Raw genomic sequence first — 22957 nt, forward strand, 5'->3', positions numbered from 1 at the left:
AACAGAGGGAACAAGAGCACGTCTAGAACTGCTAAACAGAGAGGGAACAAGAGCACGTCTAGAACAGAGAGGGAACAAGAGCACATCTAGAACAGAGAGCAAACAAGAGCATGTTTAGAACTGCTGAACAGAGAGGGAACAAGAGCATGTCTAGAACTGCTGAACAGAGAGGGAACAAGAGCACGTCTAGACCTGCTGAACAGAGAGGGAACAAGAGCACGTCTAGAACAGAGAGGGAACAAGAGCACGTCTAGAACTGCTAAACAGAGAGGGAACAAGAGCACATCTTGAACAGAGAGCAAACAAGAGCATGTTCAGAACTGCTGAACAGAGAGGGAACAAGAGCATGTCTAGAACTGCTCAACAGATTCACTGTATAGCAGGGTTGTGCATAGTCCTTCTAACCATGTTCTAAATGGTTCAATTGAACCAACTAAGCCTCCATCCAGACCTTGAAGTAGTTAATTATACATTTGTACCTGTTAAACCTGGAGTGGAATGGCCCACCAGGACTGTGATTGGACAGCCCTGTTGAACAGAGTTCATGTGCTGCGACTTCCTGAGAACGTCTCAGATCAAATAACAGCAGTAATGGGCCTCACAATGCCTGCTGTACTGTACCTCTATTGCAACAAGACACAGCCAGCTTCATCATGAACGGGGCGAGGGTAAGGGAACACAGGAGAAGAAGACGACGCCCCTGGTGCCTTCATTGGGGTTTTCTTTTGTTGTTAAGCGTATGTTTGGTAGGAGAGACAGCCCCAGCACTGCCGTAGGTCACTTCCTTTGAGGTGCTGCAAAATGAGCTTAATTACCCAATTCAATGTATGTACAGTGTATGTGACATCCGCACAATGAAGCTACCACAGATATTACAGTATATGTGGGGGTATCCGATCACAGTGAAATATCTAAAAACAAATTAAATAAATCTCCTCTCCTTGTCAAAATGAATTCGATTCTTAAGCTATCCTCTCGTAGAGCATTACTGGTGTTGCCTTGCTTTCCCTCCTCCTCCTCCCCTCCAGCACCTCTGGGGCCTCTCACCACCCTGCCTTGGGGACTTGGCTGCTGACAGGCCTCGCCTCTCTCATTACAGGGCATGAATAGCCATTGCAATTACATTGTAACAAACTGGTAATTATCAATGGTTCACTCCTGTGGAAAGAAACGGTCTTGTGAAGATCTTCACAGCTGCTGTTAATACACACGCTGGCACAGTCCATGTCAGTGTTATCACATGCTTATGAAATCACCAGTATTTGTTTAAAAAAGAAAAGAACAAACAATTCAGCTCTTGAATTGAATAAGGATGGTATTTATTTCAACAAAATAGATTATTTTGATTCCGTTGCCAGGAAACAGGCTGGTCTACACAAATAGACACAGAGTCACAATAACTGTCCAACACATGCTTCAGCTGTGGCCAGTCCACTCACAGGGCCCTGAAGCCTCTTCCTTTATCATTTCAGACACTCGTGCATGCTTAGCAACACATACAAGACTGTAAAAATGCATTTGCACGTACGAATAGTCAGTCTGTCACAAAAACACACACACACAAAAAAAGATAATCCGGCCATGACAAAATATATCAAAAAACGACATATAAATTCATAATATTTACACAACAATTTTATATATGTATAGATATACTACATAATATTCAAGATGTACTTTTAAACTGGAAGCCAGACAAAGCAAAATAGAAGGGTTGTGGCAGTAAAGGAGTTTCCATGGCAACTGCCCTTTGGCTTACAAAACTTGTTCATGACTAGCCATACACAGCACAGCTTGCAAAGCATTCTCTTAAACCACTAGGAGTCACTGTGCCATGCAAGAAGCTGCATCCCTGTGTCTGCCATTTTGGCTGAACCAGCTCTATAGTTTAACACACAGCACTGACTCCATGTCAGATCAAAATGAACTCACAGCATACTGCGCAAGCACACAGGCAAGGAACAAAACAAATACAAATATAACAGCGTGTTCACTTCAATGTGGGTAGCTTTAGAAGATGGGATTGGGTCTCGTTTAGCGCAGGTAGTGAGGTATTACCTATAACACTATTAACACATTAACTAGCATCTGTAACAGGACTGAGGAAGCAGCATTTACTAAACCATACAGAAAACAATAAGAGGTGGCCTTAAAATCCAAGCAGGGGATATGACCAGCTAAAAACAATAACAATTAAAATGCTAACCACACCGTTCTGCAAATGGAATATTAATCAAATATTCACAATACTCAAAAAAAATAAAGAATGCAGCGTCTTCATTAGCACCTTGTTCTTGTTATGATGAGATCCTCAACTTGAGCAACAGGCTACATTTCCTACAACAATATCAGAGCAATAATATCTGCAGTGACATTTCACCCCTCTGAGGTCTCTGCAATGCAGGGCTAGGCACTGTAAGAAAACAGAACAATGCACAGCCTTTTAAAAGAGCCAGGAGCACACAGTGAAGCACTTTGTAACACAGCCACTGTGTTTCTGAGCAGAGCCTGAGTTAATCAGCAAAGGCAAGGCAAGGCTACACCAGACCATCAGCCTGAGCAGGGGCTTCATCTACTGCTGAGGAATCACTTCAGTCTTCAAAACGCTCAAATAAATAAATTATACCATGTTTGTATCTGATAAAAGTACAGAGTACAGGTCCCCTATACTGTTACAGACTCATACAGTGTAGTTAATATTTAAAAACAATATTGAAAAACAGCTCCAACTATAAAACGCAGCTACCAACAGACCCAAGGCAATTCGGTACGTGGTTCTGACATTTGTTTGAGAGTATTCGACTCCAATCGATGCACAATAATTCTGCCGCCTTTAAAAAAAAAAAAAAGATTTCATCTTGAGAATACAGTATACGCTGCATAAACTAGATTATTCACAGAGGTAGTAAAAAAACCTACTAGAGAAGGCCCAGTTCTGCTGATCATAGTACAGAGCTGCATCACAAAGATGTGGTCGTCAACAGTGACACTGAGTAAGCAGCTACTCAACCTGAGACTGCAGGCTTTCTGGAAAAGGGTACATAAGCACTTGTTTTAACCTTTAAAGCTTTAAAATGTCCCTTTTTATGTTCACAAAACTGTGAGGAGAAAGTAAAAGAGTTAAAGTAAGAAGGAGCGAAGGGCCTCCCATCTGCAGGTCAGTAGGGTTGCTGTTCAACAGTGGTTTGTACAGGCGGTCGTCAGTCTGCCTAGCGGGATGCTTTCTTCATTCGCCTCACTACACCAGGCTCAGATAAATGCCACAAGTTATACATCAAAAGAAATGCTGCATTTAATACAGATTACAAAAACAAAAAAACAGTAAGGCTTTGTTATTACAAAAAAAAACACAACAACGTTATGGGTAAAAATAAAATGCTGTTTTGCAGTCCAGAACTCAATTCTGAATCCTCAGTCAAATGCCCCTTCCAGCACGTCCTGTCATCACACCCCCTGTACATATTAATGTGTGCGAGAGTGATTGGGGGGGGGGGGGGGGGGTAGGTTTGGCCCCATTGTACCATATGGGAATGTCTCCTGTGAAAACATCATGAATCTGTGCTTACAGGAAAGTCTATACACGCTTGCAGTCCTCTGAACTGTGCTTCTCATTTGAACTTCGGGACAGGATGAAACGGGCTGGATTCTATTAAAGAGCTCTAAAAAGGAGCCAGCCTTTAAAGGAAGATAAGGCGGTCGTAAATATAAGACACGTGTCAGCTCTGCTCAGCACAGCGTATATACAGTCATCTGTATATTACATATATACATATATATTTACATTCCTCATCATTAGCAAACTTCAATAGTACACGAGTGAAAGTTTACTTCCGAGAACCACTGCTTTTCTAAAGCTTTATACTGGAGTTCTGCTCCTGGCTTCAAATCAACAGCTATCTGAGCGGAACGCTTTGTCCTTCGCATCTGTGAGGGAGCCGGGGGTGGAGTCCCACAGGCCGATGCTGGACCCTGCCGTCACGTGGAAAGAGCCCCGCCCCAGGTGGGTGTCCCGCCGCCGACTCCTCCTCCTCCTCACTTCTTGAAAGGAGTGAGCTTGGTGATGGTCTGCCAGAAGGGACCGTGCTTGCGCTTGGGCTCGGCCAGGGAGAAGACCTGCTGCTGGGGGAGGCTGGTCGGCACGGTGACGTGGCGCTGGTGGAGGGGGTGCAGGGACTGGTGCGGGGGGGGCACCGGGCAGCCACTGTAACTCATACCTAAATAAGCAGAAGAATACACCATTAATATTGTGCCAATCGCTTTTTAGTTGAATTATTATTTTGAACATATAATATGTAAAACCTATTGTAGATAATATTGTTTTTAAGAATGTGTAGGAATAGGAGGGCATTATGAGAATATTCCAATACTCCAATATATATATATATATATATATATATGTACGTGTCACATAATATAGATAGATCAATAATGTAATATAGCATGACACACACAGAATACAATTACATCACAGGAGCATGTACAAGTCTTCTGTTCACACTTAATAAGCTATCCAACTATGTAAAATAATTGCATAAATTCCTATTTTCCACACTGCATTTTCCCCAGATAAAAAGTAGTGAACTGGGTCTGAAGTCCATTCTCAGTTTTCGTCCTTGCAAACCTTCCCTTGGAGTGTACTAGCGGCACCTAGTGGCTGCACTGTGTAAATTCCCTGCAGTTGGGTGACTGTGCAAGCTTCCAGCACTCTGATAAACGGAAGGCCGGTGCAGCACAAAGCATGCTGGGGACGGAGACCTCCTGATACATGTACAGAAAGATACATTACCTTTCATCTTTCCTCGTCTAGACTGTCTGGCATTCACAATGGCTTGCTTCTTCCGGGTCTCTGATATTTCCATTCCTGACATTGGGAAAGAGAACGCAGCTTTAATGCCATGCTGTCACACTAAACAAAGAGCAACACACCGCAGTGACTGCAGCAGCGCAATGCTTTACCTTGCCACTGAAGACATGTGCAGTTGAAACGCTGCTCACTCAACTGCTTTAGTTTCTGTATGCATTTATATAATTCTGGAGGAAAATCCTGATTCTGTGTGTGTCTATTAATGCCTGGTTCCTGCTGGTAAACTAGTTTTCAATGTTAAGTATGATTGAGTTGATGTTAAGTGTGTGAATCCAGCTTGGTAGGTGGTTGTGGTTCCTCATGCTGTATACAGTGTTGGTATGTAATAAAGAATGCTTTCAAGCACTGTTTCTTCAGCACAGGCATGGGAACAACACAGGGAAATAAACTGAACTGTTTCAACCAAAGCTACTGAATTAAAATGGTCATATCATCCATGTTTAAAGCACATAGTTTAAACATTGTAAGAACACAAATCACCCTGTGTAACCTAGCAGGGCCATCACAATCCCTGCACAATAAGACAGAGCTGCCACATGTACTGTACGCTGCAGTCCTATTTATAACCACTGCGATATAGTAACTAAGATACTTTATCTTTGCATGTCTAGCAGCAATCTCTCTCATGTCTTTATCATTATATAACCAGTGACACAAAGTGAAAAGAGTTTCACATTTCTCCTGAAAGCAGAAGCGACAGCAGACACTGTATCCTGTACGGTCGCTTACCCATTTCCTCATCCTCCTGAACCCTCTTCCTCTCGTCTCGACAGGCCTGCAGCCACCTCTGCTTCTCCTCTGGCTTCCTGGTGCAGAACAGGCTCACTTCCTCCGTGGCCCTGCTCCGGAGCTTGAAGGCGTTCTTCACGTTGATGTTGAAGTCTTTGTCCTTGCCGTCTTCGGCGTCCACAGCCTCCATCTGGTCCATGTCCACACGTCCCTTGTAGTAGAGCATGTCTCGTCTCAGGATGTCTTTCTTGCAGTAGATCAGCTGGTGGTCAAACAGAAAGAAGGTCCTCTGCTGTGTCTTGCCTTGCTTCGAGGTTCTGATGAGCTCTCCGGAATGGATCAGTTCAGAACTTCGGCCCAAAACATCATCACCCTAAAAAAAAAAATGTTTTTTTTTTTTAGTTAGTTGTTTTCTGTGTGCAGTTCTGTTTGCCTTTCTAGATCAACAGATCAGTTCCAGATATTAACAGATTATTAACTGTAGTCATTAGTTGACATTGGTCTTGTGTCTATAGTACCTACTGCTATGTATCAGAAGTGTCTAGAAGACATTTCATGCATCTAACATATCTGTTCATCCACAACTTCAAAATGCTCAATCAAAATACAAGGGCAAAGGCCAAGTCAATCAGACAAAAAATGGGACCTTCATCAGTAAAAATTGGTTCTTTACAAGTTTTACCCAGCATTACAAATTTAGACATGCAAGATTTAAATGAGAAGCTTTGAAAACGTCAGCTTTAGCCCTGGATTCTTCTTATAGCAATTATATCATATTTCCAGTACACGTGCATTATAAGGAGGGCTCTTTCAATTACTGTGTGTACTGATTTAGTGTATATAACCGTACACTCCCAGTGTGCCGCGTATGCATTTAATAGACGGCCTTTGCTCTTTTAATATGTGCTTTACGATGCTTATCCCTTACGAGACACTCACCTCCCAGCCCACGATGGAGACCTGCCAGTGTGCAATCTTATCTATGCTTTCCAGACGCCTCTTCCTCTCGTTAATAAGGCAGGCGACGTTCTTCATCGCCTCGTAGGCTGCCATGATGTTCTCGTAGTCACTGTGGAAAGACACATAGTTTAGGGACATGCGGGCGGAGCACAGAACACCTCTGTTCTATTACCATTGTGTATTTACTTATCGCAAAAAAACGCTTTCAAAACAGTTACGGTTTAAGCTTGAAGCCACAGAAAATTCCTTCCAAAAATGTGACAATAAAATTAACATTAATGGTGCTGCTTGAAGCCATACAAGTCAGGAAATTCTACACCACCCATCAACTCAGCTGCAGTCAGGTTAGGCTTTTAGCAGAGACACTGAGGATGTGACGGGCAGGGTAGCATTCAATGAGAAGGGGAGCAGTGAAAATCCATGTCCAATCCCATTTCCACTGCGCCCCTGATCATCTGCTGTTGAACGCTGTTGAGATGTATTAATGAGGGTGGTTTTAAAAATTCATTTTGCTGCCTCGTTATCTTCAGTAACATTCCTATTTACACTGCAGTATATCTTGAGAATCGTCCATTCAGTTACGTAAACTGCTATCTGCATTTGAAAGAGATGTTATTTTTCTAACAGCAGCTATCGCAGAAACCCTACAGTACCCGGGTGGTGTTGTGCCCCATCATCTCAGCAGTGTAGCAGTGTTCACCTGTGCTCCGCAGTGGTGTATTTCAGTAGCTCTGCCAGCTGCAGGGGGTATTTGCAGATCTTCTGGACGGGGGTGAGCAGGAAGCCGTCGATGGCGATGTCGATCATCTGCTGAAGCAGGCGGCACGCCTCGAAGAAGTGCCGGTAGCGGCTGTGCTTCATCAGCCTGGAGAGCTCGGCGCAGGCACTGGGGTGATTGTTACAGTACTCCGAGTAGATGGCAAAGCCTTCCTGCTGCGAAGGGAAAGGACACTGCTAGGACCTCTGGGGTTGAGGAATCACACTGTTCAGCATCTACAACTCACAGGGACTGGAGTGCAGGCTGGAGATCTGTTTGCTAGGACACAGAGCTGGTTTACTGCTGAACCGGCACACATGGAAACATGGAAAGTATTTCTTTCAAATGCAGATATAGAAAAGTTCAATACATGGACCCGGGGTGCCCATTTTCAACATGAGATTGTACTGTAATAATCTAAAAGCACACAAACCTCATTCTCAAACTGAATACAATGCAGTCAGTGTCTTGGTTTTAAATCCAGGTTCATTTCCAATGGATATTTGAATCTATGCATTATCTTTAACTCAATGTAAAGGCAAGCTTGTACAAAGTTACTGATAAGAAGCCATTTCTTATTCGGGTTTGATATATGGAGGTTGTCGGGGTCTTGTCATCTTCTGTAGCAATATATCTTATTAGCAGGGTGTGTGTGTCAAATGCATGGACTGGGAGTCTGTTTATCACAGAACATTAGAAGTGACCGAGAGAGAGAGAGAGAGAGAAGGTATGAGAGGATACCAAGCTGTGCTGGAGAACAGGTACAAAAAGAAAGAATCGTTGAAGAATGATGTCACCGCAGGTCAGGTATAAAGAGGCTTGTTTAGAGCTCTCTTTTTAGACCAGAGGAAGAAGAGAAGACTGTCACACTCTGTGTCTCTGGACCTGGTAACTATGCTCATTAATACCTGTTTTGCATTGCATGGTGTTACTAAAGTTCAATAAAGCATTATATTAAACTGACTGATTGCTGTATTGATTTCTGAGCTGGGAAATGCTAGTGACTTCATAATGTCAGTGTGCAGGCTAGAGACTCACGTGCTGGAGGAAGCAGGAGCCGATCTCACTCAGGTGCGCTTCTTCTTTGTTGTATTGCTTCTCGAGGTCCTTCAGGAACTTCCTTTGGAATTTGTAGATTTCTTCGATGTTGCCGAAAATGGTGCCGAGCTGAGCTTCGGTGAACATGCCAGTGTGTTTCTTGCACTGCCTGATATAGCCCTGCAGTAAACCAGGACACAGCATGTTAGAAAAGGAAGGGCACTGAACTAAGAGAAAGTCTCACTGATATAGCCCTGCAGTAAACCAGGACACAGCATGTTAGAAAAGGAAGGGCACTGAACTAAGAGAAAGCCTCACTGATATAGCCCTGCAGTAAACCAGGACACAGCATGTTAGAAAAGGAAGGGCACTGAACTAAGAGAAAGCCTCACTGATGAAGGCATGAGCCAAAATAATAATAATGTTTCCTACAGCTCTACCTACAGTATCCTTACTTGGCATCTGCAGAGTTGAAGTGAATCACAGATTAACAAAACCTGCGTCTCATTGACTTTAAAGAGGACATGTACAAGCTGCCTTTTTCTAGCTGTAAGAGGCAGTGTGTTTCCATGCCTGCAGTGCACTTCACTGTGAACCTGCTTGGTTGCTGTGCTCCCCGTTAATGAAGAGCTTGTGTAGTTTGTAGAGCGTGTACCTCGCAGATGTCCCTCAGGTGTTTGATGTAGACCCTCTCCGTGTTCATGATCTCTTTGATGACGTTGGTCCTCATCTGGTCTTTGTTCTCGGAGCTCTTGTGCCGGGGTTTGCTGGAGGAGGGGTCCTGTTCCTCATCCTGGGTGCTCTCCACGCTTCCCGCCACACAATCCTCCTGGTTCACACGCAGCTGCAAGGACAACCAGGAAGAAAACAACCAAGAGAAACGTTACTATTCAGCTTTTACAGGAGCCCGTTACGGAATTGCTACTCCCTGCTTCGGAAGTCAGAAATTATTCCAAAGATTATCTGCAGCTCACAAGACTGAACACCAGAGAATACCAGCTATAGTGTGCCAACCAACATTTATCAGCAATAGAAATAAATCTAGTTATGTTTTGCCCTTATTGTCAGACCTTTACTTTATGATTCAGTGCTTAAGTTAAGGATGGAGCCTTAAATACTACTCTTTCATTACTTACATGGCCACATTTACATTTACATGAATTACAATTACACGAGGGAGGCATTCTGCACCGATCACCAGCCACAGGTATGCGTCTTTGTATCAGGTGACGTTTTCCTGTGCACTATGCTGGGAAAATGTTTGCTTGGAGTGGCTGAGGCAGATTGAATTTTGTCTAATGACTTTTGGTGCAGCGATAACTCAAGTTTACTGCCCTTCTAGTATTTAACCGCAGTGAGATTAAAAAAAAAAGATTCAGCACACACACTGCTTTAAGGGCCTGAGTTTAACAACATTGCAAGTTATGAACCAGACACTGCAACCTAGAATTCACACTATGATAAACTGTGACACACTGTGATACTGCTGCAGCCTAACAGACGCCTGTATTAACGGTTTGCATGCCACCTACTCTGACAAAGCTTGCAGGGAACCAGGCCTCCGTGTCCTCTATCATCCCCCACCACCAGTCCTTGTTGGAGGCATCGAGGACCCGAATGACATCTCCAGCTTTGAACGTTAGCTCCTGATCGTCCATGGTGACGTGATCCCACAGCGCCTCTGCATACACTGTGCTGCCATCGCCGATCAGCTGTAGGACAGGGGAGAGATGTTAACATGAGCAGAGTCTGGAGACCAGCTGTAGGACAGGGGAGAGACGTTAACATGAGCAGAGTCTGGAGACCAGCTGTAGGACAGGGGAGAGACGTTAACATGAGCAGAGTCTGGAGACCAGCTGTAGGACAGGGGAGAGACGTTAACATGAGCAGAGTCTGGGGACCAGCTGCAGGACAGGGGAGAGACGTTAACATGAGCAGTGTCTGGAGACCAGCTGCAGGACAGGGGAGAGACATTAACATGAGCAGAGTCTGAGGACCAGCTGCAGGACAGGGGAGAGACGTTAACATGAGCAGAGTCTGGGGACCAGCTGCAGGTCAGGGGAGAGACGTTAACATGAGCAGAGTCTGGAGACCAGCTGCAGGACAGGGGAGAGACATTAACATGAGCAGTGTCTGGAGACCAGCTGCAGGACAGGGGAGAGACGTTAACATGAGCAGAGTCTGGGGACCAGCTGCAGGACAGGGGAGAGACGTTAACATGAGCAGAGTCTGGGGACCAGCTGCAGGACAGGGGAGAGACATTAACATGAGCAGAGTCTGGGGACCAGCTGCAGGACAGGGGAGAGACGTTAACATGAGCAGAGTCTGGGGACCAGCTGCAGGACAGGGGGGAGTGACGTTAACATGAGCAGAGTCTGGGGAATTATTATGTGACAAGAACAGTGCAATTTCTTTGTTAATAGGAATGATGACATTCTTCTTCAAATTCTGCAAAATGCACAGAATTGCACCATTACGAATATGTCAACTTTTCAACCCCTCTTCCTATAAGGAGGGGAGGGGGGGGGTATCAGAATACTAGCTCCAGTGTACCAACCCAACCCCTCCTGCCTGACACACAGAACACTAGCTGCTCTTGTTACTCTCGTCACTTTAAAGAGCTGCTTGTTCAAGCTGGTGTGCTCACCTCGTTGATAGCCAGCTGCTCCCCTCCTGGCTGCAGGTACCTGGGGTTGGCCTGACAGAGCTCTTCGAAGCTGTAGTCCTCCTCGCTCCCATTGTCATCCACTAGAGCCGAGGACTCGGAGCCTCCATCAGCAGCGACTGCAACGGAAATCAAACAGCAGGTAAAAACTCTGTGAAAAGTGACCACAGCCAACACAAGAACTCAATGCCTCTTCCCTGCTGTGTACTTCCATTCGTTACAAATGTCTCAAATGGGCAGCTTGGAGAGCTAGCATGTTTCAGATAGGTTTGCTACTCTATGTGTTTCTTTCAAAACTGCACATTTGAGACCCAAGCTTGGGGTCTGTAACCTCCACACAGAGCGGCACTAATTACACAACAGGGGAGAAGGCAGGGCTGAGGTGCATTGCTCTTTAAAGGGGAAGCTGGACAACGTCAACTAAGCACTTTAGAACCGCAGTACAAGGGTTATCATGAGCGAATTGCAATGCTTTGGGAGATACAGTATTGGGAGATAGCAGCTGCTCATTTGTTTACCTCTCTAATGGGGTATCTATCTTGTAGACTAAGCTTCATATTGAATCCCATCCAGTTGCGACGAGTACAGCCTTACAGCACTTCTACATGCAGCATCCACACTAAAAGTATGGGCATTGCTTAGCAATTCATTCTAAAGTTAATTGTAAATCAGGTACAAGCCCCTTTTAAAAGGCATTTATTTCTTTAAATCATGTGCCCTCTAAAGCCTAGATCAAGACAGCTCCCTAAAGAAGCGCACTGACGTGCAAGCGTTCGGTCCAAAGCGTTCGGTCCAAAGCGTTCGGTTCACTCAGCTCGCAGTTTTCATAAGCATTTCTTGACATTTAGAGATAAAGAGCGCACAGAGGGATCTGTGATACATCAAGCTCAAAGCTTCTGAGCAACAGGGACCCTTTAAGGCCTTGCTGTTTGATACAACCCACGGTGGAGCTGCCTTGACATTACCTACAAAAAAATGAGTCATCAATGATTCATCAAGACTAACTAGAAAGGGAAGCAGAATGAATTACCACACAGTGTGTCTGTGGCATTTAAAAGGTCATAGGCAGAGATTTTATCTACATAGAAAAGATAGAACAACGTCAAGCAGAACAAAGCTAGGCGATTAGATTTCTTCAATTAACACACAGCACCACAGTCTTAAACACATGGCACCTGCTTACAGTTTGCTAGCCACGAATCCCTTACAAATACACTGTGTAGCGTGTATACCACCACAGAAGGCAGTGTTTATCTTCTAAAATATGCAGGGGATGTGTATTTTTAGTACCATGGTACTCAAAGCAGAAGTGGTACGAGTCAAAAAAAAAAAAAAAGAGAAGGGGGAGGAGTGGGTTTGTTCTGTTGCCTTGTGCCTCAGCGGACTGCCTGGGTTTTAGGTGTCCTTTTCAGGGGGAGGAGTGGGTTTGTTCTGTTGCCTGTGCCTCAGCGGTCTGCCTGGGTTTTAGGTGTCCTTTTCAGGGGGAGGAGTGGGTTTGTTCTGTTGCCTGTGCCTCAGCGGACTGCCTGGGTTTTAAGGTGTCCTTTTCAGCCTTGCAGAACACAGCTGTGAAGATCAGCAGACCCTGCGGTTGCTCTTTCAGTGCGAGTTACACAAGCCTGACACACTATCAGCTTTTGAACTCTGCTGCTTGCGACTGTGGGTCAGCTGAACCTCACAGGCAGATTCTAACGAATGAGCTTGAATCGGAAAGTGTTTAAAATCTATGAAGTTAACTATCTGGCCGAGCATCTGACACTGTAGGTATTTTGCTACGCTCCCATGAGCGAGGGTTTGGGAGTCTGTGTCCACAGCTTTACAGTTAATAACCTGCTCCAGGATTGCTGCAGTGTTTAAGAAGGACGTAGCAGAGTTCTGAAAAACAGAGCGGGACACGTCCCCACGTGTGGCTACAACTGATTAAATAACGTACCTGTCATTTTTCTTTTCATTGTTAACATCCTGACAACTTTTTACACTTGGAACTTTAAAGTCGGTTCCAAAGTGTAAGGATTATTGCCCACATGGTCAAACAGGTACACAGCAACAATGAGTCATGATGTGGTACGGAACAGAAAAGCCAGAGCACTTGTTTTAACTGCAGTGATTTAGAGGACAGATCTCAAACCCAGTGCATTAGAGCAGCCATTTTGAAAAGAGCTTTGAAACAGACTTTTAAAGTTATAAGTGTAGAAAGTTGCCTGGATGTTAACAATGAAAAGTAAACAGTTGTACAACACGTGGGGACGCGTAACGCGATGTTTTTGGAAACGCTGCTACTTACTGTACTCTTTAAGCAGGACACAGACAAGTGCTTTAATGTGAAATACAGACACAGCACAAGGTAAATGGACAAGCTGAAGAAAAAAAAAAGTTTCTTAAAAATAAGTATATTGAGCATTTTTAGCTTAATAAAACCACAGAGTCAGAATCCTAATCCTAAAATACGAATCCTAAAATATGAAACCCACAAACCCTATCCACACAATTATATTTAATATATGCCTAAGCCAAAACAACTAAAGTACTTCTGATCATATCTCTCATAAGTGCATGTGTTACGTCAATAATACCGTCCTGTACTTTTGTATAATGACAGCAGAACTCACCCATTTGCAGGCTTTCCAGACTCCAGAAGCGAGTCATTTCCCTCTTTGCTACCATCTCAGACGCTGTACTGTATTGCGATTTCAGCCCCGGAAAAAGAAGACCAACGTTTGCCTTGAAACAACAAGCCCTAAGCCATGGCCTGCTCCCACCTCAGCAGCAGCATACTCAACATGACCAGCGTAATCTGCAGCCTGGGGGATTGGTCAGAGCTCAGAGCTTCACTGTGCAGCATCCCAGACAGAGCCTCGCTGTGCATGCATCCCAGACAGACAGCAGTGTGCTCAGGATCTGACAGCCAGCCCAGCCCACTCACAAGAGCCCAGGCAGCCTCACAGTCATCACGGGGCTCCATTAGGGAGGTCAATTCAAAAACAATACCAATTACACTGCTCTGCCCTGCCTGACTCTGCCTCCCAGGGCACCGGCATGGAGTCGGCATGAAACAGCATTCCATTTCCCTCGCCTAGTAAACTGGGATTTCTGACTTTTACGTTTAATTAGATATCTGCATATTTCACATCATGTGTGCTTCTTATATAATCCAGATGTGTGGGTATGGTGTTTATCATACGCGCAGGTATGAAGAAAAAATAAAAAGGACTTGCCTACAATGGGCCCAATTCACAATGCTTTAACCGTCTAGCTGCTTGTTTTGATTAAATAAATAAATAAATGGTGTTACAAAAAAATAAAAAAACACACAACACAACCAATACAAGATTCATACCATTATAAAACAGACAGAGTCAGCTCCAGTATAAAATGCACAGCAAGCCCCCGAGTTCTGAGTGTCATCACATTCTATTACAATTAAATCAACAGATACAGAGCCATCTCCAGTATAAAGTGTACAGTGAGTCAGGCCCTCATTCCGAGTGTCTCACAAACCCTCCCTGGGGCCCTGAGTACGTGACAGCCCCCCCGCGGAGTTCACACTGCACAGCGTCGGCCAGACCCCTACTACAACGTGCAAGCTGCACTGCAACATTCAGAGAGAGAGAGAGAGAGAAAGACAGAGAGAGAGAGAGAGAGAGAGAGACATGGAAGGGACTGTATTCTCTTTCTACGCAGCTCTAACTAATACAAAAAATGATGCTTAGAAAATGAGCAGCACATGGAAGCTTGGGCAGTGTGCTAGCATGATGTCTTTCCACTCTCCACAGCTGGATGACTGCAGTCCGTCTTATAGGCTGCGCACTGTATTTCTGAATAAAGAATCCTATTTTACCAATGCAATTGCCCTGATGTATTGCAGGTGCTGTACTTGGCATATGGATAAATGTCCGATTATACAGAAGCTGTCCTAAACGGTGTGCTTCTACACCATAGCTCTACCATCTTTACCCAACGATGTTTCCAGATGTAAACAGCATGTAGGATTCAGCAGTGTTGAAAACAGCTCTAATGCCAAGCTGTATGTGACCTGCATGGACCATCACACACAGGCCTCACTGCTACAAGCATGGATTGCCACTCTGTCTATCACAGACTTGAAACATGAATTCTGCGTGGGCTGTGTCACTGAACCCCCCCCCCCCCCCTTCTCCGGTCTCTTCTGCTGACCTTTCACCCCTGTCTGGTGACTGTGGATGTGCTTCGGATTGGAGATTCTAATACACTGGACAGTACGTCTGTCTAACAACTGGGCATATAGGCAAAACTTACACTTCAAAATGCTTATCTTTAAGTGTCTAGTGGAAATCTTATTCTGGGGCGGGGGGGAGGAGGGGGGACCACTGTATGCATCCACCACGTTTTTATTATTTCAGCTTTGGTCGACACAGTTTCATCAGGCAGCGACAGCGTAAAATAAAATGGTATTGGTTGGACTTACTGTTCGAGGCTCTCATTTGCCTCCTGCGGCCCACTCGATCCAGCCCAATGGGAGTGCTCTGGGAGAAGGTGAAAGGTCGGAATCTGGCAGAGACCGCTTTGTAAGGTGGCACCTGGTGTGAAGGAACCGGAGGCCGAGGGACAGGCTGGAAAGAGAGAAAACAAAATGGAAAGAGAGGGTGTGAGTATACTGCGCGAGGGAGAGAACGAGCAGCGGGTGTGAATACTGCGCGAGGGAGAGAACGAGCAGCGGGTGTGAATACCTCGTGAGGGAGAGAACGAGTGGAGGGTGAGAATACCGCGCGAGGGAGAGAACGAGTGGAGGGTGAGAATACCGCGCGAGGGAGAGAACGAGCAGCGGGTGTGAATACCACGTGAGGGAGAGAACGAGCAGCGGGTGTGAATACCACGTGAGGGAGAGAACGAGCAGCGGGTGTGAATACCACGTGAGGGAGAGAACGAGCAGCGGGTGTGAATACCGCGCGAGGGAGAGAACAAGCAGCGGGTGAGAATACCGCGCGAGGGAGAGAACGAGCAGCGGGTGAGAATACCGCGCGAGGGAGAGAACGAGCAGCAGGTGAGAATACCGCGCGAGGGAGAGAACGAGCAGCGGGTGAGAATACCGCGCGAGGGAGAGAACGAGCAGCGGGTGAGAATACCGCGCGAGGGAGAGAACGAGCAGCGGGTGAGAATACCGCGCGAGGGAGAGAACGAGCAGCAGGTGAGAATACAGCGCGAGGGAGAAAACGAGCAGCGGGTGAGAATATTGCACAAGCAGCAGGTGGCCTAGCTCAGCTCACAGGATACATAGGCTGCCCTACATCAGATTTACACAGAGAAGGAACAGTTTAAACAGACCGAATGTATTACTTACAATCAATTACTTACAACAAACCTCCAGTCTCCAGTACCTCCCATTCTTGTAAATAACTGGGAGGGGCTGTGGCCTGAAGGAACACCCTTTTCTATACCCTGTTCTAAAAATCGAGACTTAAAACTTTTTGCAGAAGTGTGATGCAAGCAGATCAGCAATGTTTCCATTATACCACTGTATATTCTATTTCACTATTTACAGGTTTTTAGCTATTTTTACAGATCTAATTAGCTACAATAAAACGATTCAGTTAATACAAAGGAAGAGTCAAGTCAGCACTTTGCTTTATTCCACTTGGTACTCTGTAATTAAAATCTTTGAAGAAAAACAAAATCTACAGCCCACGTAATGCACTTAACAGGAAAAGCTCCTTATAGAAATGCAAAGATTAGTTCTTTTCAACTTTTTGAAAATAAGCAGTTAGCTATTGTATAAAAGACCCGCTCTTACCCTTTACTTTCTCCGCCCCAAAAGGACCTTTTCTTTAAGGTGTTAGCAAGAGCCAGTAGATGTGCGCAAGCAGCGAAACATTAATGCTTTCTAGTGCTACATACTAGGCTCTATATGAAGAGCGTGCCTCAGAATGCACGAAGAGGCTCAGCCAATGCATGGCCGACACAAACCTGCTAGGTTACACCCTGGCTGGCGTTAACCACCACCCATTTCCACTGAAGACCTCAACATGAAACAAGTCTAAGACACTGTTTTACAACTGGGCACAAGCAGCTTTTTAAATAAAATGTTATCACTGCAGCAAAAGAAAACGTGGGTGAGTTCAAATGAAAGACAGAAGAAGATCAGGCATTCGATTTGATTAGTAACGAAAAGTTAAAGGTAGTCCCTTTCCATGCCAAAAGGAGGAAGGAACAAGACGAGAGGGTGACGTTGAAGCGCAGATTATAAAAAACCAGAAGCAGCAGCTCAAGCATGCTGACCGAGTGCAAGGCAGGCGAGTGCTCTGAAAGGGTCTCCGAGAAGCCTTACTTGTGCGAGGAGGAGGTCCTCGATCTCCTCTGCCTCGGGGCTGGGGTAGAAGCTGACTCCGATGACGGAGGTGGGTCTGTGTTTTCTGCTCCTGTGCTGGCCCCCGGCGGTGGTTGCCCGGTGGTGGTGGTGGGACGGGGCAGTTTGCTCCTCTCCCTCTGTGCACTCCATGTCTTGGGACTCCACCGCTACACTGTGCTCCGGGATGGAGAACTTCCTGTTGGCCAGCTGGCCATAGTCCGACAGAGGCCGCTGCCGGCTCCTGCCTTTGCCTGCGCTCCCTCTTCGGGGGGCCAGCTTGTGTGAGTCCGGTTTCTCTTCCTCGGGGGCCGGAGACCCTCTCCACTGCTCCTCCGTGCAAACCTTGGGTAAACGTGAAGAGGCTGCATGAGCTCTACAGGGTTTGGATTAGGAGACATCACCCAGCAGCAGCACAGGGTTACAGGGTTGTCATCGTCTTTGCTGATTGAATAATACTACAATGCAGCTTCGCTGTCTCGAGTGAGCGGTTCATTACCTCTTCCCCTCCAAAACACAGAAGAGAAATGAATAATGGCAACTTTCATTTAAAATGCATTGGAGTTATATGAATTAAACGTTTTCATAGTTAACCCTTAAATAAACATTATTTAAAACCACAAGCAGGGTCTTTTTAAAAATGTATCTATCACTGCTAAATGAAACGGAACATTTGCAGTATCCTGGTATTTAAGGCAGTCTGGGCGTTGTGACGGAGACACAGCGCTCTGCATTCACATGTCAGCTGTTTACTTAACGTATGAAATCCTTTTACAACAATGGAAATATTCTGCCCATCATCCTTTAACTGTACAGCTGTTATAGTTGTACTGACTTTAACCCTAAACACTGAAAGTCTGCTCAAGCACTTTCCAAACACAGATTTTTTTTTTTTTTTTTTTTTACTGTTGAAGTAAGGGGTGCTTTTTAAAACAAACAAGCAAATAACGAAACAGGATAATTCATATTCATTTACTGAGTAATAACGAAACAGGATAATTCATATTCATTTACTGAGTAATAACTAAATAACATAATTAATATATTCATTTACTGTGTAATAACTAAACAGGACAATTCATATATTCATTTACTGAGTAATAAATAACATAATTAATATATTCATTTACTGTGTAATAACTAAAGAAGATAATTCATATATTCATTTACTGAGTAATAACGAAATAACATAATTAATATATTCATTTACTGTGTAATAACTAAACAGGACAATTCATATATTCATTTACTGAGTAATAACTAAACAGGTTAATTCATATATTAATTTACTGAGTAATAACTAAATAACATAATTCATATATTCATTTACTGAGTTACCTACCTGCATAAAAAATCAACTACTTTAAAAAAGCACCTTAAAGGGCACATGAGGACCTTTTTATTTTATTGTGTCACATGTTCCCATGTGTTGCTACAACTGTTTACGTAAGGTGTGTGTATTGTTTTAATTCATTTTATTTTTTTTACATTTTGACCACTTTTTTAAACTTTTAAATTGCATTCCCTGCCTCAAGATGGCTTCGCATGTACCCGCATGGACCTCTTAGAACTACATTTCCCATGCTCCTGCTCACATATGTAACTGAGATGGATTTACCAGCAGGAGGGTGATGGGAAATGATTAACACAAAATAATTAACACAATTAACACAATAACAACACCTTACCTAAACAGTTACAGCAACACGTGGGAACATGTAACACAATAAAATAAAAAGGTCCTTATGTACCCTTTAAAAAGGTCTAAATCTGTGAACCGTGAGCTCAAGAAAAGCTTGCTGGTAAATTACTGCCCTGTGAATCGAAGAGTGCTTTCAGCTTACCTCAAGATCAGTCACAGGAAAAGGTTTCCCACATACACACTGAAACACCACACAGCACTTGCCCACCATGGTTACTTATTATTTTTAATAAGATCCTTTTTGACAAGACTTATTTGACATCTAGCTGACTGGGTGTCCAGAGCACTCCACTGACACCACCGCTTTGAATTGTACTTTGTGACCGCTGTGTTGAAAAGTACATACTGTACCGTCATTCCCAGGAGCCACGGGCTACAGTAGAGCAAACATGAAAATAATAAAGATAAACAAAGCTGCTAACTTCACAGCTCCGCCTCAACGGGAACACACACAGCAGCACCGCAGCCTTCTTCCAGACTCTGCAGCTTGAACTTATCAAGGACAACGCATTGCGCTAATCTATCTGCACTCTGCTGAAGCAGCAGGGAGAACTTTATTACAGTAATCATTTCTTTACAGTGGGTTACTCAGCATTAGGGATGCACATTCGTTCACAGTAGAACTGTTAAACAAACATCAAGCCCTGATGTCTGTGTTAGACGACAAGTGCAATCCCTGCCTTTCACTTCCATTGGGAACCCAAACCCTGTTATCCTGTGATCGCACGATTCAGTGCAGTGTGGCTAAACACACGTCATAAAGGGTTCATAGGGACACTGTCACCGAGCAGAATGACTGACTCACTTGAACTTGTACAGGAGCTGTTATAATTACAGTTTACACTTGCCAGTTTTTTTTTTATCATAGGCTTACTTTTATCAGCGATTCCACTCACATATATCTGCACTTTGAACAGGTCACTTTACTCCAAGCTTTAAAAGGGTAATTGATGTATGTAAAAGGCAGGGTCAAGGCTAAAGCAAATGGGCTGAACCTAAACAAATGGGATGCAGTTAAGTCAAGGAAAAGGGATCAAGTTTTACTTACAAACTACAGTGGCATAAATGGAAGATTAAAAAAAATGCATTTGTTTTCATACACACAAAAGACTCAGACAGTGGATCCTATACTGTATCTACAGCTCAGCATTTCCTTTTCCAGCATCATCGAGATGTTGGGCACACGAAGGTCCTTTCCTCGGAAAGCAAAGAATTGTCGAATCACAAGTAAGGATGAACAAAAAGCTAATTCTTTGCAGGTATTGTGGTATTGAGGCTGTGTGGTCCAGTGGTTAAAGAAAAGGGCTTGTAACCAGGAGGTCCCCGGTTCAAATCCCACCTCAGCCACTGACTCATTGTGTGACCCTGAGCAAGTCACTTAACCTCCTTCTGCTCCGTCTTTCGGGTGAGACGTAATTGTAAGCGACTCTGCAGCTGATGCATAGTTCACATACCCTAGTCTCTGTAAGTCGCCTTGGATAAAGGTGTTTGCTAAATAAACAAATAATAATAATATTTGTTGAAAGAGCACAGAAAAGGTCAGCTTTAATCATTAACCAAGGCAGAGCCCTGATTCCTTCTACAAACCAGATCCCAGAGATGTTGATGGAAATGAAGCTCAATATTAGAAGGATTGGTTGCATTACATCATGTGGACCACCCTTGTCAAAAACAACGCGCAGGTTAGTTTGCTCTCCGTCGGTCACTTAAGCTGAGGGAACACAAAGCCACTGTGGCTTGGAACTTGGTTTCAGGAGACTAGGTTTCAGACAACTGCACGGCACACCAAGGTAGAACTGGGGTTTGATACAGCAAAGCTGCCTCAAACTAGGTCTCCTGGAACCAGGTTTCAAGCCAATGTTCCTAAAAAAGTGGCTTCATGTTCCCTCAGCTTAAGAAAAGACAGCACAGGTTAGACAGCATATTAGGAAGGTAAACTAAGGCTCCCGATTGCAACCCAAAGAATGACAATCATTTGATTGATGCACAGTTCACTTCCTAATGGGACTGCCTCAGAGGTTTCAGCACGTATCCTCAAGTCCAGTAATAATATGGTCTTTGTAATAATTACCTTTGTTAACCTATTTTATCAAACATTATCACTGTAAGCCAATATAGGCTTGCTAGGCCTCACACCTGCAGGGAATTGTATGAGACGTTCCTGTAGCCACAGCAAGCTACACTGCACTTTCAGTTAGACTGGTTCGTAAAGTGAAACCACTATTACTGCAAATAGAGCCACGAGTTGTGTTTGCACAGGAAATGCTGCTCGCTAATTTGGATGCACACACCGAGTCTGTGGTGGTAATGTATTGAAGCCCTGCGGACGTTTCTGCACATTCTGGTCACAATCAAAAAAAACTCTCAAACATGTCAAAAACTCCCACACGACCTGCTGTATAGAGAACAGCCCTGTCTGCAGGGATCAGTCAGCGACTGAGTTTGACCAGGTCTATAAATCTGTGTGCTATGGGAGCACCACGGCTCTTTGCATCGGAAGGTTAGGGTGCGTACTGTACACTGCTGGGGACACCCTTCTTTCTATGGCAGCCCTTCTTTCTCTATTTTCATCATATTACATTCAGCCACAGCAAACCAGCAGTGGGCATCAAACCAACAGCCTTTCAAATGAAAGCTCCCCCCCAACCCCACACATTGCAATCATTCAAGTTTGCTTGAAGGTCTAAAGCCAGCGTTTCAACTACTGTTATTTTTAACGCAGTCTGAAGTATCAATGGACTGCAGGTTTCTATTGTGGAGTTGCTGAAGCCAGCGTGCAATCTTGATTATATCCTATTACACACTTTGGATTCACATTTCTGTGCTGACTACTTCCTTCAGCATCAGTGCAGCCCGTGACAATGAGACAACGTCACAGAGCCTGGACTTACTGCAACAGAACACCAGGCTCAAGCAATGCCACTCTAGCTGTACTGTGAATGTGAAGCTGGCAAGTATACTTATAGCAACCAAAACACAGCCAGTTTATTTGAAATTGGGCTGCTTGTCACTTCTGTTGTAACCTCTGCTCTACCACCCAGAGGTCTTGAACATGATCCAAAGCTGATTCAGCTTCCACTACCCCCACAGCGCCCACGTACCAGTTGACAAACACAGACTCTGCACACAGTGCAAGGTTTAGGAAATGCTTTCTGCCAGATCAGTTTGTCACACAATTGTTCTTTGTAAGACTGCAATACTGACGCACTAGGGTATTAAAGCTCAAATAATAGGCAACTTTAATGAACTTTTAGAGGGAAATCTTTGCAGGGGGGGGGGGGGGGGGGGTACATGCAACAATGAGCAATGGATCAATATCTACCTGCTTTCAGTTTACACATCATTAACAACTGCCCTCCACCTTTCCTTCACAGCTACAATGTTAACTAACTTGGGGTGCTCGTTTTTTTAGGTGTAATTACACAAACTAGCCAGAAGATGGCAACACATAACTAGGTATTGGAGCCTGTGTTCTTAAAATGATAAACTCACTGAACACGTGCATAGTGCTGTTATTACTGAACCATAATTCCCATCCGTCAAGCTTCAATGCAAGTTAAGAACCTGCCACAACACTTAACTGTACAATATCTGACAGCACCCAGTACTGTAATAAGCAAGCCAAAACACTGGATATGGTGTTTGAAGTCTGTTTCAATTCAACGGTCGGGTTAAAACACAGAAACAGACGAATGAACCAGAACCGCACTCTGCAGTACCTGTAGCCCTGCCAAGAATCACAGCCAGCTTGCTTTAATAAAAGTGAGACGTTTTATTATTTATTTATTTTTTTAAACAAAAATGTTCCCATGGCTTGCATCAATGAACATTATGAGTACCAGTGTATGATACTGACAGCAAGCGGCTGTGTTAATATAACAGCTGACTCTGAGACATTGACAATGAACGCATTCAAGATCTAA

General features: G+C 44.3%; 1 protein-coding gene across 9 annotated transcripts in view; it reads right to left on the reverse strand.

Annotated features, from left to right (window-relative positions):
* Positions 1 to 1297: 1297 nt before the first annotated feature.
* LOC117405950 (spermatogenesis-associated protein 13-like) overlaps positions 1298 to 22957 on the reverse strand; it is a 75023-nt gene continuing 53363 nt past the window's right edge. For 5 of the 9 annotated variants that reach the window (XM_059030665.1, XM_059030663.1, XM_059030667.1 and 2 more), the window contains 11 exons: positions 17315 to 17677; positions 15458 to 15602; positions 10996 to 11132; positions 9881 to 10060; positions 9004 to 9192; positions 8349 to 8528; positions 7254 to 7486; positions 6533 to 6662; positions 5594 to 5966; positions 4787 to 4861; positions 1298 to 4214 (listed from right to left, as the gene is read on the reverse strand). In XM_059030665.1, coding sequence (XP_058886648.1) covers positions 4033 to 4214; positions 4787 to 4861; positions 5594 to 5966; positions 6533 to 6662; positions 7254 to 7486; positions 8349 to 8528; positions 9004 to 9192; positions 9881 to 10060; positions 10996 to 11132; positions 15458 to 15602; positions 17315 to 17677 — 2187 coding nt within the window. In that variant the 3' untranslated portion in view covers positions 1298 to 4032. Of the gene's footprint in view, positions 4215 to 4786; positions 4862 to 5593; positions 5967 to 6532; positions 6663 to 7253; positions 7487 to 8348; positions 8529 to 9003; positions 9193 to 9880; positions 10061 to 10995; positions 11133 to 13622; positions 13907 to 15457; positions 15603 to 17314; positions 17678 to 19176; positions 19450 to 22957 lie in introns of those variants that run through there. The other 4 variants (XM_059030670.1, XM_059030664.1, XM_059030669.1 and 1 more) reach the window with 4 other exon arrangements.

This window comes from Acipenser ruthenus, chromosome 9 (assembly GCF_902713425.1).
Source record: "Acipenser ruthenus chromosome 9, fAciRut3.2 maternal haplotype, whole genome shotgun sequence".
Lineage (NCBI taxonomy): Eukaryota > Metazoa > Chordata > Actinopteri > Acipenseriformes > Acipenseridae > Acipenser > Acipenser ruthenus.